We start from the raw sequence: 27,969 nt of genomic DNA on the forward strand, positions 1-27,969 counted from the left end.
ATTACAAAGGTTTATTTCTAAGGGCATAGGGGAACACTTGAATCAAGATCAATAGAAACATGGTTTAGTCTGTAGCTATACACGTTGGAGAATGGATAAGGATAAGGATACAGGTGACGCTGGTGTTAGTAGTAACCAATGGCATAGACTTCTCAGCCGGCAACGGGCGCAGAAAGTCAACCAGGAAGGAGAAGATGGAGTCAAGGATGAAGGGAAACGTAACAACAACGTGGATCAGAAGTGAGTAATGCATGTGTTTTGATTGTTTGTGAATTGTGATTTAAAAGAGGATAAAAAGAACTAACGCGCCTCTTGGAAGTCAAGCAATACTCTAGGGTTAATTTTCATCCTGAATATAGCTATTTGTTTTGCAATTGTGTACTTTTGTTAAGTGTTTCAATTGGTTAGCTTATAAGCATTGGAATCACAAGATGATTTTTAAGTCCTTACACACATACAGTGGAAGGAAATGGACCATATTACATTTCTTGATATTAACCAGAATGCTCTTATTGATTTGTTGATGATATATCAGCTTTCATATCGTGATCATCATGATCATTTACAACATAAACACATTGTATTACTTTCTAAAATGTGTATTTTTAAGCGCACTTTGACATATTTGCATAAAATGTTTTATTGTTTACGATTGATTATTTAAACACAATAACCTATTATGAAAATCTCTATTCGGCAAGTCCCTTCATGTAATCCATCTTCCTTCTCTTCACCATTATTTCCCTCTCTCAGCTGGAAAGAGTGGTCCGTCGATCCAGCAGAACAGTTTTATTATGTCTGGCTACAGGTCATGCTCTTTCCCATTGTCTACAATACTGTGATCATCATTTTGAGGTACAAACATGGAATGTGAAGTAAATCAAACAGTATAATCTTATATCTTATTATTCAACTTGTAGATAGCAATAGAAATCAAACCCCTACGTTAATGTTTTCTTAGGACGTGCTTCACCACCATTGCATACAGCTACATGCCTGTGTGGCTGACACTGGACTATCTGTCAGACCTAACGTATATAGTGGACATGATCATCACAGTTCACACAGGTATGTATTTCTATTGTTTGACTCCAAAACAAAATTCAACCAATATGTGTCACATATAGGCAATCATACAAACTGAAAAATGAACAGAAACACATATAAATAATAAATAAGCATTATAGAACAATCAGACCATTATGGAATGTACTTGCACTTTCCTGTTGCAACGTATTGCAGCCATAAACTATTTACTCCAAACTGAATTATTTTCGTCATAAAGAAGAAGAGACTGTCCTACATTAATAAAACAATATAATAACAGTTTAAGATCAAGCCTATAGTTGTATTGAGTTAAATGGCATTTCATTTCCAGTAAGCAGTCACAGTCTTAATGGGTTATGGGAAAATCAGATTCTACTAAATCCTTCCATTCATGATGGTTGTTGAACCTTGTATGAGTCCTCTGGGCTTTGGTTAAACCTTGTCCTTATTCTTACCCCTCCCCCCAGGTTACCTGGAACAGGGCATCCTTATCCTGGACCTGGACCAGCTGAAGAAGCGCTACCTGCACTCCAAACGTTTCCTAAGGGACCTGGCTTCCCTTCTGCCCACCGACCTCCTCTACTTTGCCATTGGCGTGCATCCGATGGTGAGGATCAACCGCCTGCTGCGTATCCCGCGACTCAACGAGGCCCTGGATCGCATGGAGACCAGAACCTCCTACCCCAACACCTTCCGCATCTCCAAGCTCATGATCTACATCTTTGTGTTGATCCACTGGAACGCCTGCCTCTACTTTGCCCTGTCCAGCTACATCGGCTTCGGGAGCGATCGTTGGGTCTACCCAAACATGACCAACCCAGAGTTCGCCTCTATGCGTCGTCAGTACTTCTACTGCTTCTGGTTCTCTGCACAGATTTTCACAACAGTAGGGGACACCCCCCTGCCGAAGAGGGAAGAGGAGTACCTGTTTATGATTGCAGACCTGCTCATTGCCGTACTGGCGTTCGCATCAATTGTCGGCAATGTTGGACAAGTCATCACCAATCTGAGGGACCGTGATAATGTCTTCTTCCCTAACCATGAGCTGGTAAGTGGGAAGACTGTCAGAAATGAGAAATAAGTCTCTGGCAGTTTCTGAAATGTTGTTGTAAATGATATGACACATAGTTAAAGCAATAGTGCGTAGCTTTTGCCGGCCCCAGGAGTAATTCTGAGTAATTACAACAACACTGTCGGTGCATCTAAATGAGGTATAAGCCTTCGGTGATAGTGCATGGATTTTATACCTTCTGCTGTACGTCCAGGTTTTTGTCTAAGCAGTAGAAGCAACAACTGAAACATTTCTTGGGCGCTTCTTGAGCTCCTGCGACAGTGGCAGGGTTTGTTAAGACTGACATACTGAGAAATATAGAGAGTTTTGTGGATCTGATTCGCCAACTCGTTTGGCGAAAAAGTTACGCACTATAGCTCTAACTATAAGAAAGGAAGGAGATATGACTTCATGTTTATATATTTACCCTTGGCTAGGTGCTGATTTAATTTGTTTTATAGAAAATATGGTGATTGTTTGTTTTTTAAATGTTTTAGGTGAAAGCATATCTACGCAGCCATCACATTAGCAAGGAGCTCCGGAAACGCATCGATAACTGGTACCAGCATCTTCACATCAACAAGAAGATCATGCGAGAGAATGAGATCCTGCAGCAGCTGCCACTACACCTGAGGACGGAGATCGCCGTTTGCGTTCACCTGCCCCTACTCTCCAAAGTCACCATCTTTCAGAGCTGTGAGAAGAGTCTGCTGGAGGAGCTAGTGCTTAAGCTAACACCTCAGGTCAGGTCAGGACAGGGGGAAAATACATGGGAGTCAATGGGTACAGGTGGCTCAAGGAGTTCAAGCAGGCACTGAAGGATCATCCAATGTTGTGGGCAGATGCTTAAAATAAAAATGAAAGGGGCTATGTAGGCTATGCTGAGAACAATTCAGTAAATTAAATATAATCCAGGAAGGTATGTTTGACTGATAGCTAAGAGTTAATAGGCTCCAAAATACCTAAGGCAAAGCGGTTTATGATATTATAATTAGAAAACTTATATCACAGGATATTTAAAATATTGTAATTTAAGCGTTGAAAGTACATATTTATTCTCATTATTTTACCCTCCATCTTGGTTGTGATGTTAATGGAGTGTTTAATAATGTTGTTCATGTTGCCAGATATCTTGTTGCTTAGGGGCAGAAGTGAAGATGGGTCTTTTTGTTTTGCCTGTGCTCTCTGCATCTGTACCCTCAATGCACTGATGCAGTGGCCTAATTGAAATGAATGAGGAGAAAGCATTTTTCTATTTTGTCGGCCCGTACACGGTTAAAATATCAATATCTATATTGTTGAGAAATGGGACACCATATAAAAGATTTCATTCAAGTCTCCCACACAATTATGAGCCCTTTGTCACTGACCATCGCCCTGTGGGGATAGGATGAAAAAAAAAACAAGGGTAAGCTTGAACAAGAAAGCCTGGAGAGTTCATCTGACTGTTGATTTATATGCAGTAGCTGTTTAAGCATGGGTGATGATAATATGATAAGAAGTACACCTAAGAGTGCTTTAAAGTCTGGACATTGCAATTAAAATGATAAAATAATGTTGCCAATTGTTTTTGGATTTACAGAAAAACAGGAATAATTCGAAACAGAATGTTGTTAATAGTGCACTACTGTCCTGAAAGTAGCAGGTTCGATACTTCATGCCCTAGTTTGGTCATATATTCAAACTTTGATTTGCCTTAGGCAACACATCAGACATGCTTTCAGAAAATAATTGTTTTAAAATAAGAGATTTCTGGTGCCTTTGTCTCGCAGGTGTTCAGCCCGGGAGAGTACGTCTGCAGGAAAGGAGACGTGGGTCACGAGATGTACATCATCAAAGAGGGAAAACTTGCAGTGGTAGCAGACGATGGCGTGACAGAGTTTGCTGTGCTAAGTGAGGGGAATTTCTTTGGAGAAATCAGTATCCTCAATATTAAAGGTAGGTCTAGTGTCGAGCACTGTGCACAAATAACCCACATTCTTTCAAGCATTAGCAATACAGAGTAGCATTAAAGGTAGAGTCAGCTATTGTGGAGAACGCTTGCTGTCAAAATTTTGTCAAATTATCTCCTCACGACCTGTCCATACTCTCTGTGCGCTGAAAACAAATCTGGTGTTAATACACAGCCTAGGCTCTGTAATCTCTGGCATGTTGCCAGCTATTATGCCCTTAATTCAACTACCAGTTTACATAGCCACTATTATTTGTTTTCATTTAATCTTATTTTATTTCATATTTTTTTTGTTAAATAAAAATCTCATTGAAGTTTTAAAGAAATCCCAATAGGTTTCTTTCTTTTTTTTTAGGTAACAAGTCAGGGAATCGTCGCACGGCCAACATCCGAAGCATCGGCTACTCCGACCTGTTCAGCCTGTCCAAAGAGGACCTGACCGACGTGCTGTCCGAGTTCCCCGCCGCCAAGCGTCACCTGGAGGAGAAAGGCCGACAGATCCTCCTGAAGATGGGCATTCTGGACGAGAGCGCGGAGGCGGCCGAGGGAGAGGAGGAGAGGATGGAAAGAAGGATCAAAGAGCTGGAGAGCAACTTGGAAATCCTGCAAACCAAACTGGCCCGACTCATGGTGGAACTGGAGTCGAGCAACCGCAAGATGCAGGCCAGGGTGGAACAGCTGGAGCGCGACGTGGCACAGATGCTAGAAGAGAATGGAGAGAATGGAGAAAGAGAGAATGGACAAGGAAGAGGGGAAGGCGTGGGGGGAGAGGTGGATTGGGAGAGGGAAGAGGCAGAAGGAGAGGAAGAGGAAGAGGAGGGTGCGGATGTAAAGGTTAAAAGAAAGGGACAGGGAGGAGATGGTAACGATGACACCAAAGAGGGAGATGGAGAGAGCACCAAGAGTACAAAAGACTCAGAGGAGGTGGAAAAGAAGGTGGAGGAGGAAGAGAAATGTGGGGATCAGGAGAAGAAAAGAGATAAAGGAGACGACAGGCCAGGGAAGGGAGACGGGGCAGAGATAGAACATGAAGAGGAGAGACAAGAGAACAGTGGAGAGAGAGAATCTGAAGAGGTTGAAGAGGACTCACAGAAAACAGAGAGGGGGCAGAAAGATGAAGGGCAGAACAAATGAATGGAAAATAACTGAAAGGGAGGATTAAAATGTTAGTTTGTATTTTTGTGTTTTGTATTAATAAAAAAAAATAAAAAACAACCTCATCTAATTCAAATTCCCTCTGCAATGCCATGTTGTACCCCTAGATGGTAGCCTTGCTAACACCGTCGTATAGACACATCATCCACAAAACAGAATGAGTTGAAACTGCATGATATATTGAATTACATTTTAATTTATTTTTAATTTTTATTTGAACAGACATTTTGTGTAGTTGAATTCCACTGAATTGATTGTCTTTTGAATCATTGATTGTTATAATAACACAATCAAAATAAAATAATGTTAAAACTGCTATTAGTAGGCTATTATTATAATGTGTAATGCCTATTACAAGGTTTACCTTTATTCTTTAGCTTCAGCATACTAGGCTACAAAGCATAAGCAGTGATGGTTGTAATTTCTTAATTTTGTTCAGGACATTTTTGAATTGAGAAGGCCTAATGTTTGAACTCCATGGTAAAGGCAATTAAACAAGGCTTTTCCACCTGTACATTGGCATGTGTCATGTAGATATGGAATTTGGCCATTATAATAATCATATGATAAAGAACACATCACAGTGTTTTCAATACATTCCTGCAAAGGTGTGTGGATCGGCCCTTTAATGACGCACAGTTGACGTACTTCCCGGAAGTGCAGTGGGGGACACAGGCCCCATCGGTTCAACACAACTGCACACATAAGCATTTACTAATAATAAAGCTCTGTTTGTATGTCATTTTCATGGAGCACCACCGCTAACACATATGGAGTGTCAAGAGGAAAAGCCGATCATCTACACAATGGAAAACAAGCCGATTGTGACATGTGAGTGTTTGATAAAAGGAGACGGTTCAGTCTGTATTTTTTTTGCTGTCAGCTAGCTAACTGTCATTAGCTCGCTTTAGCTAAGATAGCTTCTGCCCTTCTGTTAACCAGCTAAGAGACGGTGCCTGTCTGTGCTGACTGCAGGCGTCTTTTCTAATTGTCACGGCTTTAACATTTCCACACACATACTGCACCACTGTCTGTGCTAAATGTCCACATGCTAACTAACAGCTATGTCTCTCAGCTAGCCGGTATGCTACATTGATTAACAGGCCTGCGGTAGCTAACGATATAACGTCACGGCTGTTTGCTGCAGCTTTGGGGTAAAGTTATCACCTTGTTCCCAGGCTGGACAGACCCGGTTTTCTCCCCGATAGCGGCTCAGACTGCAGCCGCCACATGATGTTTGGGCGGCGCGGTCAGTTTGCCATTCATAAACCGCCTGGAGTTTCATTAGGAGCCTCATGGAAGGGTTATTTTAGGAGCAGGTGTTATTTCGAGATCTTCCTCCCTGCAGAGCATTGCATGCACCTTTCGCAGAATAACGTTTAACAGTTTAACTTTACTTCTGGACATCTATCAATCAAATTGTAGATTTGCAGCTCAGCTTTATAGATGTAAGGAAGGTTATAAGGGAATTATTTACTCTATAGGCCTATTAGTCTATAATAATATTACACAATAATACATCCCCATCCCCCCTTATAAACTATAGCCTTTTGATATCTATATTTAACAAACATAACACAATATATACATTTTAAATAGTTATTTATTTACCCTTAAAAGTATAAAAATGTATGGAAGTTATTTCCTTTTAGCTGAGGTGCAAGCAATTTTCAGTGGGCAGGCAGAACTCAGTGCAACACCGGCTGTGATATTTTAGGTGGCAGTTTCACTTCACACCCCAGGCTGCTCCATTTATAGGACAGAGTGGTCCTAAGGTGACCCAACCGGGGGACCACCCGGGGAGAGTGGTCAGAGACACCGGGGAAGTCGGGTTAAAAAAGGGAGATTGTGTGTGTGTGGTAGTTAACCAGTGGTACTTGTTGGTGAATTCAAAATGTAACTGGAAGGATACCCAAAAGGGGAGTCCTGGGAAAACATGGCTTTACTGAAGGGGCTATCAGGTGTCCTTTACTTCTGCAATGAAGCAATGAGTCTTAAGTGTTGCCAATTTGGCACTAATGTTTTGATCTAGGAATGGGTGATTAAATCTAAGCATATGCTGAAAGTTGCATGAGAAACATAAGTTATTCTTATGTTGAATCCATTTTACTAGATGAGTCTTTTAAAGTGTGTACAATGATGTAGACTGTCAGTTCATTTCTCTCAATGCTTCATTCTTTGACTGAAGCATAGATGATCACAATTTTCTTGAAGTTGCTATTTACTGTTACATTCACATGTTACTAGCTGCCAAAAGGTATATGCAGAAAACACTAGGGTTTTGTCGGGGGAGTTACAGATGTATGCACATTAATTCACTGCAAATAACCTCTCTCTACAACACTCTCTTTCTGTTTTCATGGTGATCATTGATTTAAAACATCTCCAGACTAAACTTGTCACTTGAACTTTAAGCTTCAAGAACGAATCATGTGCTGAAGCATTGGTTAATAGACTTATGGGTAATCTACATTCATGCATCTTCTTCTGCTTCCAAAGGTGTTCCCTGTCAGATGATCAGTGTTGTACTTTCACTATAATGTGACAGTGTGTCATAGGGATTAACACTGGTGTTTGCTTTGCAGGGCTGTATTTGACAGCTGTTTTTCATAGCAATATCTGACAGTTCTTTATGCGCTGCTAGTACAAGCTTTAAGACCATGTGGATAGATGAATGACAACCAATGCTCAGAGATGCATTAACTTAATGTGTATTCTGACAATTTTAACGGTGACATTTGGCTTTTTAGCTTTCGGGAGAGGAAGCAGAATCATGCTGGCTCATGCCAAATTGAATGACAACAACACACAATTTAGTGAGTTACTATGGCAGCATATTATGCAGTAGTTATGTGCACAAAGCGAAAGCCCAAATCACTTATCATCTGTGCAGGTGTTAAACAGTAGGCAGCCTGGCTAATTGATTTAGGGCAGGCCTCTTGTCAGCACAGGGACATGTGTTGGCCCAGCTCCAGACACACTCTGGATTCAAATAGAACTCACAATGCGATTTAGTAATGACGTCTGCCTTGCAGGATGTTTGACAGTGTTTACTTCCAACAGTAAGGAGAGTACAGGACTAGTACTGTTCAATCTACCCTTCGGGGGAGTATTTACAAAAAAAGGGCTTTAAACACTCTTCATTGGATGTGTGGTGGTGTGTAGCCCAGATCCAGTGTAGCTCAGTCTTAGAATTCACAGTTTATCAAAGCGAACAGTTTGAGCCTATCTGACATCATGGGCTACTGGCTGGCTCTAATACTGACTTCACTTTAGCGTTGATTTGAACAGGATATGTCACCAACTGCCACCTATGACTGGTAGTCTATAGGTGGCAGGTTAATGGGTCTAGATCAATAGTGATGAAGTGGATATACACAGCGTAGGAGGCATATGGGAGAAAAGACTGACTCTCATGTACACAAATGTATCAGCTACAGCTACAATCAAGGGCAAGACCCCTCAAAACAAGGCTGAAAGTCGGAACCTTAAATGTCATAGTCCTATTTCCATTTTATGAAATGCTATGTGCCTGTGGCCCTGAAGAGTGAGTTGATCTGAAGGGCAGGTATTTTTTCATTTTTTCTCTATACTTCAAAGCACTGGTGAGGTGTGAAAAGCATCAGACCACGTGTTTGTCTTTCCATTAGGAATGGCTGATAAGTGGCTGTGGCTGTGTAGTGTCTGACTGGGATAGGGCAATATACTTTGGTAGCAGGACGTACTGGAATACATTGTCTTTTGAAATACCGTACTTTGAACCGCTTTTGTTTTATTGTAATTTCATTGTCAATTACATTTTTCAGCTTTTACGTGTGTTAACCAAATGAGAATGGACAAATTTTACAATGCAATAATAGACTATTGAAGTCCTGGCTGTTTCTGAATGCACCTTGGCTAAGAAGAACAAGAATATGATTATTAAATCAAAAAGAAAATAATTATTTAATTGCTTTACATTGTGCATTTATATGTAGCATGTAAGGCTGTAGGCTTGTTTGAAGCCAATTTACTGACATGATTCTTGATGTTCTGGGTGTGTGTATACCTCTTGGTTGAACGTACTGTTGGTAAGTCACTTTGGATAAATGCGTCAAATGAAATGTAATGTTAGGAATGACAAACTTTTAAATGTGTCCTTGAGGTAGACACACTAATCAGTTCAGCTTTCTGGCAGTTGAGGTTGTTTTAAAGCTGTTGCTGCAGTGAGTGTTCAAATGGCTCAGACTGTGTGTGCACTTAGGTCCATAGAGATTACATGGTGATGAAACAGGGTCTAAGGATAGAGGGAGGTGTAGGCTGTGTGTCTGGGCCAAACTCCTGAGTTGAGCTGCCTGTCTTCACCACTGAAACTGAATACAAACACATCATACACTACAGCAGCATAGGTTTGATTCCTGCTTCTTAAAAAAGATTGATCAATTATATGATGCATCACAGATGGCCGGATATATCAGATCACACTTAGGTGTTGCTATGTTATGTTCTTGATGGTTTCAGACAGCTGTGTGGAGGAAGGTTATGCTCCAAAGCAATTTTGCATCATGAATTTCCTTAAAGTGAAATAACATATAGAAAGCATGAAATGTGTGTTAGGCATATTAATCAATTGCAATACAAAGCTAAACTTACAAAGCTTTTTGGAGGCAGAAAAGACAGTTTTGAAAATGAGTAAATCAGTTTAAAAGTTAAAGCTATAGTGCGTAAGTCTGATGCCCCCATGAATTCTGAGTAATTACAACCACACTGTCGGCGCATCTACATGAGATAAGCCTTGGGTGTTCATGCATGGATTTTATACCTTCTGCTGTACGTCCAAGTTTTTTTTTAAAGCAGTAGAATCAGCAATCAAAACATTTCTTGGGTGCTTCTCTGAGCTCCTATGCCAATGGGTTGACTTGTTAAAATGACAAAATGCCTTCAAGATACTCACCAATATATAATTGTTTAATGTGTGTGACAAAGAGTATCACAGCTTTTCTGGAATCTTCACTTGTGTTTTCAAAGAGTATGGCCTACTACACTACATCAACTGTGTGTGCAGCAGTTGCAGTAATCTTTCATTTCAGCATGTTTCTGAGAAGGCTGCTAAAAGGCTTGAACCTCCTGACTCAGTTTTGTTCCAGTAGTGCCGCACAATCCCATACTTTTTTCCAGACTCAATTCAACTAAACTGTAAACAATGGCTGAGTGTGAGAAGGGCAAAGAGAGAGACTTCTGATGTTTGCATACAAGCTGCTTTTTATTATTCTAAGCATTATTTTTATCATTTTGTACTCGGGTTTTGGGGTATTTTCTTTGTATTGAAATTATTGTAAATGAGCATTCCAATTCAGTATAAACCTAATTTTGCCCAATATATCTTCCACGTCCCTCCCTAAACATTGAACCCCTGTGTTTATTCTGTATATTTTGCGTATGGTTATTTTTATTTGGACACGTGAGCATGTACATGTTTGAATTCTGTGTTTCTGACCTGGTTTTTAAAAAGCCCTGTTGTCCCACCCCCTTTCATCACAGGTGCTGGGGACCAGAGCTTGTTTACGTCTCTCTATACCTCATTGGCCCAGCAGCTTCCCAGGGAGCCAATGGAATGGAGGAGGTGAGTACTAACTGTCCTGCTGAATGCATGATGGAAAATACATAGTTAAAAAAAAATACCACTGTAGAACTTTGTTGCCACTGTGTCAGGGGACTGTCGGTCGTCATTTTGAAAGAAGTACCGGTAGTCGATTTGATGCTCTTGAATTTGTCCCCTCCCATTTATGTTAGTGGGAAATGCTTTCAGTAAATGTGGTCCTACATTAAACATAATTTCAGAATGCATTTTAACTTCTTGCATAGCCTTAATGATGAATACAAAACATTGCATAGGAAAGATTTACATAATTATGAAACTTTTCAGTGACTGTTTAGAGACTATGTTCCTCACCCCTTTTATAATCATCTTCACTTTCCAATGGAAACATTTAACGACATGTTGGTCATTTCAAATAACAAAGTTGCTGGAGTTTAATGCAGGTTTGACTGTGTATGATAGAGGGATGATATTTTGTGGGGAAAAGGGTAGAACATCTTGCTTGTACTGTATATTCCATAGATATAATAATAGCCATATTTTATCTTGTTGAACATAAAAATAATATTGATCATAAACACATTTATTATTGAACGTATAACACTCTGCTCTCTCTCTTCTTGTGCAGGACGTACGGCCGCGCACCAAAAATGATCCACCTTGAAGCTAATTTTGTCCAGTTCAAAGAGGAGCTGCTCCCCAAGGAGGGCAACAAGGCTCTCCTCACCTTCCCCTTCCTCCACATTTACTGGACCGACTGCTGTGTGAGTAGAGCATCAAAAAGAGCATCAATCAATTGTGTACCACCAGTTATCATTACGTATAGATTTTGAAATCATTACAGACAGCAATGGTGTCAACACTAAGTCTGCTTTTTCCAATGTTGCTGCTGACTTTTTATTGTCCAGAAAGTCACAAGACCAGAATCTTGAATTAAGTTTGTTTCTGTAGGAGTGCCAATATCTACACTTGTCTACACTCCCAAGAATAGATAAGTGCGTATGACCATCGCATCTGGGCAAAACTAGGTCACACAGACAGCTCTGTAGCGAAGATATGCAAACTCATTTTGTGAGATATGAAAGTTCACTGAGTTGAGAGTGACCATGTCGGCACCACTCCATATCTGTTCCCTGTCCACAGACAATCTGAATATAGCATTTTTTCCAACGTATGTATGTTGTAGAGCATTTTCTAAAAACTCAGTTCTGTGACATGAAAAAAAATATGAGCAACGTTTCTATGTATCTTTATTTTGTGCACTTGGCCTTTTTATGATATGCACTGTTATGCGCCTCTACTCTGGTGTGGACTCAGGTTAGGCAAAGCTAACACACAGGAGAAAAACAAGTAGGGAAGCTAGAAGGTGCAGCTGCTGACTTAGCAGTTGGTGAGTTTGAGGAAGTGCTGTCATCAGCTCGTGACTCATGACATTTCCTAGGGACTGTGCCTCCAGTGTGGGAGTAGTGTGAGTCCATGTTTGTGTGCAGAATGGATTCAGTTACAATCACACATGTACAGTATTACAATTCAACACAGTAATAGATAAGACCTGAAATTGAGTACAACTTTCAAGTAGAATTTTCTTGCAGACTGTGTCAGTGTTGGAATCGCCACATACGCTTATCTGGGAGGGAGTAGCGACAGACAGACAGACGGACAGACAGACACACACACACACAGTCTTAACCAATTATGGGACTGAACGTTGCAAGTTAGGTCATTAGCTTCTAATTCTATTTCTACAAGGAGCAGCAAAAAGTTCAAATGTTCAGCTGTGTCCTGGACAGACTATAAAACCACGGTCCAGCAATTAGTCACATCTCAATTTTTATACGAAATATCAGATCAAAACAGGTAAGTATTTCTTTGCTATAACCACATTATATTCTGTACCCATTCAGCACCAACCTGTTTAACTTGTGAACCAACAATTTGCAGCTGCAACCAATGAAGAAAGCAGTGTTGACAATGGATGCAGCCACAGTCAGGCAGTGGTGGCGCCCTTGTCTAGTTCAGTTAGGCTGTCTCTTGTAATGCTGTTAGTAAGAGCAACACTTGGGAGTTTGCAATGGGTGTGTGTACAGCCTACAAACTATAAGTTCAACCACAGTCAGTTCAAACCTCCAGTAGCACAGTTACATAGATACTGGGGGGGGAAAAACGTTTCCAAATACATTGTGCATCCTCAGAGCCTCAATTCCTTCCTTCTCCTGCCAGAGGCCGTTGTTACATAATAACTGACTTGGCATATTATATCCCAACTATACTCTGTTCCAGCCAATTTAACACCAACACTACCCTCAAGTATCAATCAGACTTTTATCGATTTCTGTCCTATGATATCTTCTGATGTGGAAACTCTTAACATGCAACTTCTACTACCCCTCGGTAGTGTTTTTACTATGCCAGCTGTTTCTGGGTGAGCAAACCAATGACAAAATCATTTAGAAAAACCATTTAAAAAATAGTATTCTTTGCACCGATGGTCTCGTTTGCCGTTACATGTCATTTCTGATCATCAGAGGAAAACATTTTACTGTTTCAGAAATATGTAAAAGTTCCTCGGAGCACCTTTTCAACGTGCAGAAAATTAGAGTGGTAGGATAGGATTTACCTCAACCTCTTGCTGTTACCATTGATGAGTAATGCCTGGATACTAAAATGCATTTGACTTTCTTTGCAGGACACAGAGGCGTATAAGACCTCGGTGAAGGAGGACATGTTGCGCTGGCAGAACAGCCTACGGACTCATGCCTCTCCTGATTGGGTCATCATCGTCGTGGAGGCCAACGACACCAAGAAGAAGAACAAGACCAACATCCTGCCTCGCTCCTCCATCGTGGACAAGATCCGCAGCGACTTCTGCAACAAGCAGAACGACAGGTGAGGAAGTCCAGACAGAATAGGTTCATTTAGAACAGGGAAAACGGAATGACTTCCCGTCACAGAGGCATTGTCAGTTCCCCAGTTCATGCTGAGATTGTTCTCTTATAGACTGATGGGTAATGTGATCATGTGTGTAGTATCTTGGGCTATAATGACGAGTTGATTGTGAAGTTAGTTAGTTACCAAATGGGGGGTGCTTGTGGTGTAGCCCGCCCATCCATAGAGGCTCAGTCCTCTGAAGCAGCAGACCACAGGTCTGAATCCGGCCCGTGGTCGTTCACCTGTCTCTCCAAACTATCTAATAAAGCATAAAAATGCTAGAACATATTAAATGTTTTATTTTTTTTTTAAATTTGGTTGCATTTTTTAAATGAGCATTTCCTGCTTTTCTCTGCTTTCTATTGGAGAACTCAATTCAATCTTTTGATTTTGGGCTGTTGGTGCCTAAATCATACAGCAGTTACTTTTAAAAAATGTGTCACATTGACAGAAAATCCAAATAATAGTCGCCATCTTTTGCTTCTTATATAACAACAGGCATATACTCACTACACTACACTCTAAGTATATGTCAAAATATATAATAATAATATATTCAACTTTCCCCGAGTACATTAAGGTTATATCGCCCCTTTCTTCCACAGGTGTGTGGTGCTGTCGGACCCACTGAAGGACTCGTCTCGCTCTCAGGAATCCTGGAACTCTCTGCTGCTGAAGCTTCGGACGCTCCTCCTCATGTCCTTCACCAAGAACCTGGGACGCTTTGAGGACGACATGAGAACGCTCCGGGAGAAACGCACACAGCCCGGCTGGAGCTTCTGTGAATACTTCATGGTCCAGGTAACACATTAATAAATACTTTATGAACAATTTGATTTTGTGTTTGAAATGTCTGCAAAGAAAGAAAAGAAGAGAGGCTGTGTTGTTGTGACTTAAAACCCTGCTTGAAAGGGCAGCAAACATGTCATGCAGGTGTGGGCACTCATGGTGTAGTGGTTATAGCTTTTAAATACAGATTATTAAACCTCAAAGTGCTTAGTGGGGCTTTCCTATTTATTTTATGTAGATAAGATTGTTTTGGTTTGCTGATGGTGTCCTCTTAACTCTGCCTTGTTTGCACTAAGGCATGGATTAGAATGTCTAAGTGCCACACTTCAGTTGTCTCTCACTCACATGTGTGTTTGTGTTTGTGTGTGACTGTGCAGGAGGAGCTGGCCTTTGTGTTTGAGATGCTGCAGCAGTTTGAAGATGCCTTGGTCCAGTATGATGAACTAGACGCTCTCTTTACCCAATATGTCCTTAACTTTGGAGCTGGAGGTATGTAGCTAGCCCACCACCCAGTGCAATGGTTGGTTATAAACATTTATCAGTAACTGGTCTAACTGGTCTATTTCTATATCCTACAGATACAGCGAACTGGCTGAACTCATTCTGCGCTCCGGTGCGTAACTGGAGCGGCCTGCTGCTGCGGCGGCCCATAGACATGGAGAAGAGGGACAGTATCCAGCGTGGGGAGGCCAGCCTGTTGGATCTGAGGAGCTACCTGTTCTCACGTCAGTGCACCCTGCTCATCTTCCTCCAGAGGCCCTGGGAGGTCACACAGAGAGCCCTGGAGCTGCTGCACAACTGTGTCCAGGAGCTACGGCTGCTGGAGGTAAAACCCATTCCTACACTGCCATTTGTTTTTTTAATACTATAGATGTGTCTTTATAGATGCACAAACACATACACAGACACAAAAAAAAATTAAAAAAGGAACACAAAAATAAAAGCGAAAATAAAACATTTGGACAGCTATTATCCAGAATCGCTGATACCACCTTTTAAAATATGGACTTCACTCTCATCTCATCACTCAGATGACATTGATTGAAACACATTGTTTTATGCCATTGTTCAGGTGTCTGTGCTGGAGGGAGCTCTGGACTGCTGGGTGTTTCTCAGCTGCTTGGAGGTTCTGCACAGGATCGAGGGCTGTTGTGATCAGGCCCAGTTAGCTGCAAACTGCTCCCATACTGTCGGCCTGTGGGCCTACGCTACTGACAAGGTAACAACAAAAATACTAAATCATGAAGCTTTGACTTGTTGATCCCTTTTGTGTAACTCATTTTGAGATACAAACGGTGTGTTTTCTTAGAGTTATAATGGAAGAATGTTAAAGTAATTATGACTTTAGATGAGAACTTTCGGAATATTTTAAAATGTCTGTTGTTTTCTCCAGCTGAAATGCCTGGGGGAACATTGTGGGCTGGTGTCAGAGAAGGGACCCACATCTGAAGACCTGAACAGAACTGTGGATCTGCTGGCCGGACTGGGGGATGAGAGGCCGGAGACTGGTGAGTTTACAGACTCTGCTGTTAAATAAAGGGAGTGACATTTTTTCGCTGATTGTTAAAGATTAAAAGACATTTCTGTCAAATCATAATCGTCCTATAGTCGGCCTATTTTGTTTCTCTGTTTGGAGTACAAATGCACACAGGTGCAGGCAAGTGTATGTGCAGGTCGGCATTTTTGCAATGCAATTAAGGGCAGTTTATACCAGCAGATAAAAAGCATTGCCTCTGTTGCTAATGTTGGCACAAGTTCTATTAAGGCAGCATGAAGGTGTGTCAGGGCCTTAAGCATTTATTTCCTACTGGAAGAAGTTTGGGCTTGTTGTTTTAGGCCAATTATGTCGAAAAAATTTGAAAAATGACACCTGACACTTATACAAACAATTATAAATAATTTCCTTTTCCCTCTCTCTTCCACCACAGTCAACAGTTTGCAGAGCCCTTACAAAAAGCTGAAAGAAGCCTTGTCATCTGTTGAAGCTTTTGAAAGGCACTATCTCGTAAGTACATTGTCTTGCCACGGCTTGGTATTGTATTTCAGTAGAAAGTTAAGACACATTCTATGAGTTTCTGTCCCGATTTAGCCATTTTTTTTCTGATGTAATCTCATGGAAACCTCAGTCAACAGCTGATTATCTTTCTTTGCCCTCTTTCTCACCCTCTCCCTCCTCTATTGGCCTGGCCTTGCATCAGGAGCTGTCTCACGCTGCTATGGAGATGTACAGAGCCATCAGCCGACTCAGGTCTGCCAGACTGGTGGGGAAAAGCTTGGCTGAGTTCTACATGTAAGAAAACCTATACCCAGTCCTATTAGGGCCACACACAATGCACTGCGCATCCAGCACTTTGCCTCAAGTTTGGTTGTTTTTTATAAATAAAGTTGGATTGGATCCACATACACTGGTATTTTAAAGTTATTCTGGCTGATTAGGCCTCTTCTCCAGAACTGTCACTCAGTCAGTCATTGCTTGTAAACACACCCACACACTTCGGAGGAGACGGGTCTATTCAGGCAGAATAAATGACAACCCTAATGTGGTACCATGGGTATGACAGGCGTTTATTTATAAATGAATAGGAAGTTGTAAAAGTGCAGTTAACCTTTGAAACAGATTTATTAGAGGTGGAATTCATCATGCAGTGACCAGTTTTTGTTTTTGCTTTTGTTCTAACTAAACAATATGTATATACAAGGTCTTGTAAAAAGCAACCAGACCCCTTAACCAAATCACGTATGAGGTCAGAAAGCTTATGGTTAGGAGATCAAAGTGAAATGGGCCTCTGCTGTTGGCTCTGCTGTGTTGCATGATGTCACTATTTCTAAATCCAGATCATATCCTCACATGAGGCCAAACATCAGCTAATAGCAGATGGATGCGTCATTATTCTGCTTTCACAGTTAGATGTGAGCCTTTCAAATATATTCTGACTAATAAAATAATAAATATATATATATATATATAAAATATAATAAAATAATAAATGTTGACAACATTTTAATGAGTTGTTATGGTAAAAACAAAATGAATGTACAGTCTCATGCCTGCATAAATACAATGGATAAAATGTATTTTAATAATTACCAACATCTTGAATTAGAATTTAGTTATATAGTAGTTAAGTAGCTTTTAAACAATAAAGTGTAAAATGTCTGATGGATCTCTGATTTTATAGATATGATAATGTGATGTATTTGTGTGTGTGTGTGTGTGTGTGTGTGTGTGTGTGTTTTATAGGAGGAAGGGGGACCCTGAGAAGGCTGAAACCTTCTTACAGGAAGCTCTGAAGTCTTACGTATCAGAGGGATGGGGCCTCCCTGTCACTCACACCAGGAAACAGATTGCTGAGTGTCAAAAACTGCTGGACAGGACTGAAGAGTATCCTTTCAAATCATCAATGACAACAACAGTCATGGGTCCATACAAGTGACACATATGTCAACGTTACAGAAGTGTCAAGGGAATAACCTCCATGGTGCAATAGTCCAGTGTGCCTTTTTTTTCTAACACCTAGGATATATAATAGTGGGATGGTGAAGGTGGTGTTTTATAAAGAATTCCACATTTTGCAATTCAAGTTTTTTTTTTTAAGAATTCAAGGTTTTTATAAACCTTTTTATAGGTCTGTATATTAGACACTGTGTTTAGTTTCCTTGACAACCCACCACAGCTATCTGCAAACCTGTGCCCTGTTGGCTGGTGATGTGAATCTGACCACGGAGGAGAGGAAGCACTTTTGTCAAGAAATTCTGACCTTTGCCGGAAAGTCTGGGGATCAATGTAAGTGATCACACTCATCATAACTGGTATAAGTTTACTGTCACCATGCAAAACTTAAAGGAAAAACAAAAATATCATAATACTTCTGTCTATGATATTCAGTGCTTTTTAGGGGTGTTAAAGGCACACTATGCAACCCCTCGCAATGATCACTTCTGCCCCACTATAACATGTGGCTGTGTGTTTATCTGCAAATTCTATTCTTTGTTTTTTAATGAAAATGTTGCATAGTCAACCTTTAAGGTTTGTGTACCTGCTTTGTTTCAACCCACCTGCTCTATTTCTACTTAAGTTGATTATGTTTGAGATTTACCACAATGCTTTTATACAACCTTAGTAAAAAGAGTTGAGTTTTTTTTTTTTTTTTCATTCGTAGGTCAAATAATGTGATTTTTTTTTTTCTGTGTGTGTATTTCATTTAGTCATTTTATTTCCTCTCCCCACAGCTCCTAAAGTCACTCTCAGCATGGGAGTGTTTGCTCAGCTCACCCGGCTACAGTTCCGTCCGGCCACGGCCTCAGTTCACTCCGGCGCCGTGCTGCAGGTTGAGCTCAATCTGCGATGTTTCATGCCCGTCTCGGTTAGCATACAGCAGCTAGCGGCTAGCATTCACTTTGACCTGGAGCGTGGAGGGACCAACGGACGGTCTAAGGGAGCTCACAGGCAAACGAACCCAGGGACGGTAGAGTTCAGCCAGGCTAACTCCTCAGCGGGGCCCCCCTCTTCTTCGGGCGCCGCCGGTCCCTCTTTGGAGCTGGATGAGATTCACGACAGGAGTCCCACAGACAATGCTCTCAACTCTACGGGCGTGGTGTGTAAAAACACTCACTTGGTCATGCGTCGCCATGACAGCAGCTCGCCACCGGACACGCCCAACTGCGTCAGCCCGCCCACTGTGGCTGTGAAGGAAGGAGGACAGATGCTCAAAGTCCAGGACGTAACGTTAGAGCCGGGGAACAACAGCATTGTATTCACAGCACCAGTAAGACACACTTTAATGCTTTCTGGGATTTATGATAATCTGGGGAATGCTTGTTGTCAAATTTAACTTTTTTTGTCAGAATCAGTGAATATCTCTTCACCAACCCGCTACCTGTCCGTATTGTCTGTGCATGCACTGAGACACTATTACCGTGTTACTGTTTAAGCACAGCCTAGGCTATGTAAACAAATGGTTTGTACAAAATAAGGCCCAATATAGCTATTAACATGCCTTGTTAAAAAGTCTAGGCTGTGTAAAAAAAAAAAGGTGAATTTGACAACAAGCATTCTTCAGAATCGCTAACTCCACCTTTTAAAATACAACACTTTTGTGTAGGTCGACTGGCTAATTGATGTTTGTCATCTGTTTGTGTATCTGTTGTATATATTTTCACCCTTACACTCCATCTTCTGCTTGTCTCTGTAGAGTGGACAGCCAGGTACTTACACGTTACGCCAGCTGTATGCCACCGTGGGCCAAGTGCAGTTTGTGTTGCCTCACATCTACCCATCGGTCCAGTATGAAGTCTATTCTCAGGAGCCCCAACTCACCGTGGAGCCTCTCTCAGGTCTGAATTTAATGATTATTTTTTGGGGCATTTTTATGCTTTATTAGATAGTTTGGAGAGACAGAGGTGAAATGGGGCAGAGAGGGGAATGACATGTAGAGAACGACCACGGGCCGAATTCTAACCTGTGGTCTGCTGCTTTTGAGGACTGAGCCTCTATGGGCGGGCGCTCTAACCACTACAACACGAGTGCCCAGGGTCTGAATTTTTCATCTAAAATCTGAGGCTGTGGTTTTGGTTGCAAAGTTCAAGCTTGTTTACAAAGTTGTATATTCATGAAAAACATTAAAATTAAATGACATATACATTTTTCACTGAAGTACGTTGGTTTCTCTCGCCAATTAGTGTTCTTATAAATAACTAGCATTGCTCTCAAAAGAGCTGCAGATTTTTCACACTTGTCTCTTTTTTGAACTAACTGAAAATGTAGCTGGCAGATCAAAGCAAACACAAGCCCTGAGGCTTCTTCAGCTTATTAATGATGAGTGTTGATGTGTCTAGAATAGGCTGGTAATGCTCAGGTTGCAGCTCTTGACTCTGGAGAAGTTTTGTGTGTGTACAGAACATAATATTGTTTTGATGTAATCATTAAACAAGCCGTTTACATAATGTTGTGGGGCTTGTCGGTATTCCTGTAAATGTCTTTGATAATAATCATCACCTCTGTAAGCTATGAGGGTGAAATAATGTGTTTTCTACCTTCTCCATTTTATTATTCATTTAAAAAAGGAGAATAAAAACCTAATGACTGCAGTTCCTACTTTCTTCATCATGCACAAAGTTTAGTGTTGGAGGTAGATGATGTTTTCTTTTTCTTTTTTCCATCTACTGATTACTACATACAGTAACAGTCTATTGATATTTTTCAGTAGAATTAGATTTAAAAAATGTATCATAAGCACCGACTTTGATCAGATGTGCTTCTGAAAATATTACTGATCATAGTGCATGTTTAACTAATCAGTAAAAGTTTGCATCATGGGGGCTCTCGCGGTGTAGTGGTTAGAGCGCCCCCCAATAGAGGCTCAGTCCTCAGAAGCAGCAGACCACGGGTTAGATTTTGGCCCGTGGTCGTTCTCTGCATGTCATTCCCCTCTCTGCCCCATTTTACCTCTGTCTCTCCAAGGCTGTTTAATAAAAAGTGTGAAAATACCAAAGGAAATACTAAAAAGCCTGCTTCATGTGTGTGTTTGGGGGCATTTCTCACTGTACTTGTGTTTGTGTATTCCAGAGCCCCTATTGGCCGGTCTGCCTCAGATGGTGAAGTTCACTCTGCTGACGGGTCACTACACTGTGAAGAAAGGAGACGCGCTGCAGCTCAGCAACACAGACACTATGCCCATCCTGCCCTCCAACAGCTGCACCGCACGCATCAGCAACCCCACCGCTGGTCAGTGCTCATCTTACTCAATATATCCATCTTTGATTTGTGTATAATGTTTGACTGACTGACTCATATACTCAGGGTTCCCATGGTCACAAAATGTATAGTAGTTTTTGCCTGTGTTTTAAAACATGTTCACAAAAATCCCCACACGTGTTTAAAGTAATGCAAAATAGTTCCTTGAATAACTATAGTTAGAAATCTTGCTTGCCGTCTTGAATGCAAGAATGCCTGGGAGGTACGTGTTTATTTCATGTATGACTTTTAAATTACATATATAGCACATGGCTTAAAAGAAATGCAGTAGGAGTTTTATTATTGAGCCATATCATTGCGAAACAGGCCTAAATAAATTAAAATTGGGTAAAGAAATGTGGTGGGAATGCTTGTATACAGCTTAAAAATCATGGCTTCATTTTCCTATCCCCCCTTTTGCCGTGTTCAGAGTTGGTGGGTGAGAGCGTCCTGTCCATCCAGTCGTCTGAGAAGGTGACCAGCATCAGCCTGCCCTCCACCCCTCCCTACCACACCCTGGAGTTCCAGCTGGAGGTTCTGTGTGTCATCCCGTCCGGGTCTGACCGGCCCCCCAACGAGAGGCTGACCAACGGGGAGGTCCGCCACCGACCACGCCACTACAGCCACCCGGACAACCCCATGATCACCCTCGACCAGAGGGTGAGGGCCGACACACAAATACACACTTTTAGTTTACATTATAGTACAATCAATGTTTTTATTAATAATAATAAGAATAATGCACAAGATTTATGTAGCACTTCTCGGAGCACTCTAAGCCACTTTACTTGGTGAACGTTGGTGGTTCTCCCCGCCACATGTCGAATTGTCCCTGGGCAAGACACTGAACCCTAAATTGCTCCCGATAGTTAGCTTGCACCCTGCGTGGTAGCTGCTGCTATTGGTGTATGAATGTGTGTGTGTGAATGGGTGAATGTGTACAAAAACAATGTAAAGCATAAGTGAAGTTCATTTACCATTAGTAAAATCATGCTGGTGTCCGTCCACAGATGTCTATTGACTGTCCGTGGTCAATCTACTCCACACTACTCGCTCTCACCTTCTACATCCCATTCAAGACCAAACACTCGCTGCTTTCTGCTGGTAACAGGTGAGCATCCGTTGCCTTCTCATCGAAATGTCTGTCAGTCACAATAAAATATAAATATCACATTTATATATAGAGTTCAATTGTATAATTACATCAAAAATGTAATATTTAAATCAAAATGTAAAGAAATGTGTCTTTGTTGAACCAGGAATGTTTTATTTTTCAATCTAGTCCTTTCACATACAATCCTAAAAAAGTATTAAATTAGAGTTTGCTCAATTAATCTTAACACGATCTCTGACCCGACCCCAAACAGGAAGTACATCCAGGTGTGTGTGCAGAATGTGTCGGACGTGAACTTCACGCTGGCCGAGGTGAAGCTGACGGAGAAGCAGAACGAATCACTGGAGCTGCAGTCCCTCAACACTAAAACACAACAGGTGAGCTGACACTACACAGCAGTGACTACAGGATATGTTGTTGGAAGCCCATCTCCGCCAGCAAAAAAAATAAAATATTGATGAATACTCTTGACTTGATAAAAAAAAATTCCCCCTGGAAAGTCATGATTATGAGCTAAAAAGTCATTTCAAGTATCTCAAAATTATGAATAGTTTTTTTTTTTTTTTTATGGTAGAGTTTTCAATTTTCATCTATTTTTTTACTAGTGGAAATGGGCTTCCATAGGGTAAATATATATATATTTTTAAGACCTATGGGTTATTGTGGGGGAGGGGGGGTGGCATTCGAAATGGGAAAGATTGCTTCCAAGGCTGTGTTCACACTGATGTCAATCAATATAAAAATAGTAACACATAGTAGTACTTGACATTTCTTTGCCATGGTATCAGCCTTCCATCTATAGGGAGTGAAGCCTTTAGAAGACGAAGCTCTCCATTTACCAGCTGATCTGTTTTTAAGCCTCATTTAGGGTCATGACCTCCGGGGTGGTGACAGAAATAGTGATTGTGTTTACAAGCTGCTAAAATGAGTTTCCTTATCAGGGCTGAGCTGTATGGAGAGATAGAGAGAGGAGCTCAGATATCTGGAGGGATCTTCAAGTAGGATTTAATGATTCCAAGTGAGGTAGACTTGACAAATAACAAGCAGAGGAACCCTGCCCCACTAGTCTGTCAACCATGTGATGGCAGGTTTCTGTTTGTTAAACAACAGAAACAGGAGGAAGAGATTTTACAATTGTATAGTTTATCTATTACTTTGGTTTAAAGGTGCTACGAGGAACTTTTAAATATTTCTAATATGAGTCTAATTTTGTCTCTGATGATCATAGCTTACATGTAAAAGCAAACGAGAAAAGTGAAAAAAAAAATGCTATTTTTATATAGTTTTTCTTAATTCCTTTGTTAGTACAGCTGGCGTAGTAAAAACACTACCGCTTTTGCCCAAAGAGGGTGCAAGAGTTAACACAAACTGAAAGTTACTCAGAGCACTTTTAATGTCGACCTATTCTCGTCATACACTTTATATCAAATGTGTTGCTTTTGCTTTCAAGAACGTAAAAACTACACTAATCATTCAATCTTTTGTGTGTCTGTCTGTGTGTGTGGTATGTTTTCTGTGTGTGTGTGTGTGTGTGTGTGTGTGTGTGTGTGTGTGTGTAGCTGTTGTGCAGTAAGCACAGTGTGTTCTGCATGTGGGAGGTGAGGTGGAAGGACGACCTGCCCTCCTGTCTCCAGTGTGTGTTCTCTGCCAACTTCTCTCCGGCCAACCAAGACGTCTCCTCCTCCTTCAAGCCCTTCCACTACCAGTTCCAGCTGGAGAGAGTCACTGTACGTCCACGCCAAAATTATTTTTTATTTTATTATTATTATTTTTTTAACTTTATTGTAGGGGCAAAAATAGGTAATCATCTTACTGTAATTGTTCACATTTACAGCATCCTACACTTTGTTTTGTGTGCAAACAATTAAAAGAAAATAGAAAAAGAATAGCTCAAATATCTCAAACTTTTTTTCTGAACATTTGCACAGGCAAATAAAACATGTGTTTAATTAAAGGTGGGGAGTCAGCCATTCAGGAGAACACCTGTTGTCAAAATAACTTTCTGTCAAAATAAGTGAAATATTTCCACACTATCAGCTACCTGTTGGTACTATGTGTCCACTGAAAAAAAAGTCCAGTGTTAATACACAGCCTAGAGTCTGTAAACTGGTATGTAAACAACGGGCCCCACTTAGCTAGCAACTTGCTTTTGATATTTCTTCCACAGCATTTACTGAACTGTTATGCAACCTTTCGTTTATTTAAGCACAATCACCATAATTAACCTCTTGTTTGCTCTGTTATCAGACGCTGTACAGTGTGCGAGTGCAGATCACGCCCCCTGCTGGTGAGCAGCACTGTCGCTCTGGTTTCCTCTGTGGACTGGAGGTTTGTATAACGCGACTGACTGAACCTGGAGAGGGAGAGATGGGAGAGGAGAGCAAGACAGACACAGACGGCCTCAGAACCACCAAGCTCATGTATGAAGGTATGTGTCTACAAAGGCCAGCATCTGGGTTTTATTGTTTCAGCTTATTTTTTTTATTTTTTTTCACAATAAGCTTTGTCCTCATTTCAGTCTTCATCATAAAGGTAAAATAAATATATACAATTATACTAATAAAAAAATAAATCATCATCAAAAGGAATAAAAAGGAATGTATGGACTCATTAAAACACAATGAAATAAGTTAATTTCTGCAAAATGTCAATGTTACGTCAGCTGTTTTTCAGCCAAATATTTATAGATTGACCAATGTGTGTGTGTGTGTGTGTGTGTGTGTGTGTGTGTGTGTCCACAGTGGCTGACAGCAGCAGTAACTGGGCGGTGTGTGGGAAGAGTTCTGGGATGGTGTCCATGCCTATGGCGGCCAGCGCCACCCACAAGGTGCAGATTGAGGTCATGCCTCTGTTTGCGGGACACCTGCCCTTCCCCAAGATCAAAGTGCTCAAGTACCTGCCTCACACTGCAGCAGTGGCCATCCAACCAGACCCAGGTAGGTTGTTTTTTTTGTCATGTATACTTCATTTTCTCAAAGATTTAACGCAGCTAAATATCTGGTAAACAACCAATAAACCACTCATCTGGCCTTGAGAAATTTAATTTTGTTTCATTGCCCCTTAACCTAAAAGTAATATGGTTAAAAGAGATTTGGTAGAATTGGGTTTGTTTAGACCTCAGAAATTAAATCTAAAAGTAAAAGTAAAATGTACTTTTAAGATAAAGGGATGACGACTAAATGAAAGCACTTAAATGTAAAGACAAAACAATTACATTTGACAAATACATTCTCAAGTCATTAAGCAAATTAAAAGAAGCAAATTCTTTTTTTATATTCTTGCATACTTATAATTGCAGTAAATTGTAATAGGTTTCTTTTTGTTTTTACTCTGTAAAGCACTTTTGAATTGCATCCATGTATGCATTGTTCTATATAAATAAAGTGCCTTGCCTTATACGTTTCTTTCTCTCCGTCCCTCAGACAGCTGCGTGGAGAACGACAGTCTGTCCCTGCTGGACAAGGCGCTGGACGACCAGGGCGACACGGCCAGCATCCGCAGCCGAGGCAGCGTGCACTCTGTGGGCAGCGGGGACCAGCAGAACAAGCCTGGAGTCTCCATGCCTCGTCTGGAGCCCTTCAGCCCCGGGCAGGTCTTCAACCACAGCCACACGCAGCAGGTTCTGGTGCTGCCTGCCACCGACGACCACATCATGGAGGTCAACGCTACATGACCACCCGCCCCTTTCTTCTAAAAAACTGAAACCAAGTTAACCTGGAAGTGGACTCTGGTGAGCTTTTTTTTGTTGCTCAAATAGAGGGGTCAATGAGTCCATGTCGTAAAATCCGCTTGAGGCAAACCGGGTCTGGACTCAACTCACCCTAAAGCATGAAAACGTTCACATCACTGGAGACATTAACGGACTAGAAAAACAGTGAAGACGAGCCAACGACGACGTCTGCAGATAAGATTTAAATAAAAGATTGTTTTTCTCGCCATACTTTGTACATAGCTCATTGGATGGATTTATAGTTATAAATACATAAATATATATATATGGACCGATCGATCCGATTGGCCGCCCGTCGACTCGTGCTCCCTCCTTGGAAACTGAAGAATAAACAGTCCTGATTGTCCCATGATGCACCAAAGCCCTAGATGTGTGTGTGTGTGTTTGTGTGTACTACGCCTCGATCTGCTACTCCAGTACTGTAACTTTGACTGACTGTGTGTCCAGCTGTGTGTGTGCTGTTCCTGTGGCCACTCAAGCAGTCATCAGTTCTACATCTGAGACTTTTGCCTCCAATGATTACATTCAAGTTCACAAAATAAGCTGCTGTTTTCATCTGACAGGTTGAGAGACTTTAATGCATAATTGGAGACATATTCATAATCCTCTCTGATTTATAGCTTTCCTTTGGATACACAAACATATCTCCTCTGGTGTTTTGTTGAGATATAATAGTGATTATGGGATCAGCTTGATAACTCAAAATGGCGACGGGTGATTGTCACTATCAGATTAAGCTATTATAGGGCAACAATCTTGAAACGGAAAAATATTGTGGGGTCTGATCCGGCATTTACCTATTTTTTTACGGGCAAGTAAGCAGCTAACATTTGTCAATTCAACAAACTTGACTAACCAAAATTTGACCTTTCTTTCATACTACAAGACTGTCATCCCTGTCATTCAGAAATGTTTCTCATCTTTTGGTCCCAGAATGATCATTACAAGCAAAGCACTTAGACAGTCGTGTGTTAAAAAGTAACTGCACTTTAGGCTCCAATTGATTTCTTGACTTAACAGACGTTTCAAATTATGTTGCTCCGCCTCCAATGTAGAATTTTTGGTAACACATGTATTTGAGTACATGATTCAAATCAACATTAGAATGTTTTACTGTAATTATACAGCAGGGGATAGTTTTTTTTAACCTGAAGGATAGAAAAGGTATTTGATGATTATGGATGGATCAACAAAAAAAAAATGCATTTAGAATGATTTAATTTAATATATATTTTTATTTTTTCACAAAAACAGCGACTTGGAATGCAAACATCAGAACAAACTTCTCAGATGTAAAACCACTGATGACGTGAGAGGATCAGACTGAGTCTAGCGGTGTGTGTGTGTGTGTGTCTCTGTTCTGCTGTAGTTCTGTGTATGTGTGAGGGTCCACATATGTGTGTGTGTCTGTTTGTGTGTGTGTGTGTGTGTGTGTGTGTGTGTGTGTGTGTGTGTGTGTGTGTGTGTGTGTGTGAGATCAAGTGAGACTTTTAAAACAAGGATCATCCAGTGTGCACATTATTGTCTATCTATTGTCTTACCTTTAACAGTGGATTGTTCATATGCCGAGTGTGTATATTTATTCTGTGTGTGTGTGTATGTATGTGCGTGTGTGTATGAGGTGTGTGTGCGTCGCCAAATCAATGCCCGAGCTATGCACACATACAGTTAGGTGTTGAATAGATGAATGAGAGAGAAGTCATCATTGGAATTATTCGCTCATGTATTTTGAGAGGATGAATGTCTGCTACACTTGCCCCCCCCCCTCCCTTCCCCCTCTTTCCCCCCGGCGCGCACACACACACACACAGTGTAACTACAGCCTCCTGCTCTTCTTTGACCACTGTACATACTGATCTGTAAATAATGATTCAAAATCAAGATCATCTTTGA

At 41.0% G+C, this 27,969-nt stretch overlaps 2 protein-coding genes across 3 annotated transcripts; both read left to right on the forward strand.

Annotated features, from left to right (window-relative positions):
• Positions 1-91: 91 nt before the first annotated feature.
• cnga4 (cyclic nucleotide gated channel subunit alpha 4) lies at positions 92-5,183 on the forward strand (the record flags this gene model as incomplete). Its single annotated transcript, XM_080038510.1, has 7 exons — positions 92-240; positions 754-855; positions 962-1,068; positions 1,515-2,095; positions 2,596-2,841; positions 3,871-4,036; positions 4,405-5,183. 7 exons carry the CDS (start codon positions 92-94, stop codon positions 5,181-5,183), a joined length of 2,130 nt encoding a protein of 709 aa, XP_079894636.1.
• Positions 5,184-5,896: 713 nt separating this feature from the next.
• trappc10 (trafficking protein particle complex subunit 10) lies at positions 5,897-27,969 on the forward strand. Of its 2 annotated transcripts, XM_080037575.1 has the most exons (23): positions 5,897-6,035; positions 10,725-10,806; positions 11,411-11,546; positions 13,469-13,668; positions 14,316-14,511; positions 14,877-14,988; positions 15,078-15,325; positions 15,572-15,718; positions 15,893-16,007; positions 16,428-16,504; positions 16,698-16,789; positions 17,741-17,881; positions 18,174-18,283; positions 18,730-19,265; positions 19,692-19,833; positions 21,065-21,223; positions 21,663-21,892; positions 22,243-22,343; positions 22,600-22,723; positions 23,906-24,073; positions 24,594-24,774; positions 25,088-25,282; positions 25,769-27,969. In XM_080037575.1, exons 1-23 carry the CDS (start codon positions 5,975-5,977, stop codon positions 26,017-26,019), a joined length of 3,804 nt encoding a protein of 1,267 aa, XP_079893701.1. In that variant the 5' UTR covers positions 5,897-5,974; the 3' UTR covers positions 26,020-27,969. The 2 variants fall into 2 exon arrangements, with proteins under 2 accessions (XP_079893701.1, XP_079893702.1); XM_080037576.1 differs by lacking the exons at positions 5,897-6,035; positions 10,725-10,806 and having other exon boundaries at positions 11,484-11,546; positions 13,476-13,668.

Source organism: Ammodytes marinus, assembly GCF_949987685.1.
Source record: "Ammodytes marinus genome assembly, chromosome: 12".
Classification (NCBI taxonomy): Eukaryota; Metazoa; Chordata; class Actinopteri; order Uranoscopiformes; family Ammodytidae; genus Ammodytes; species Ammodytes marinus.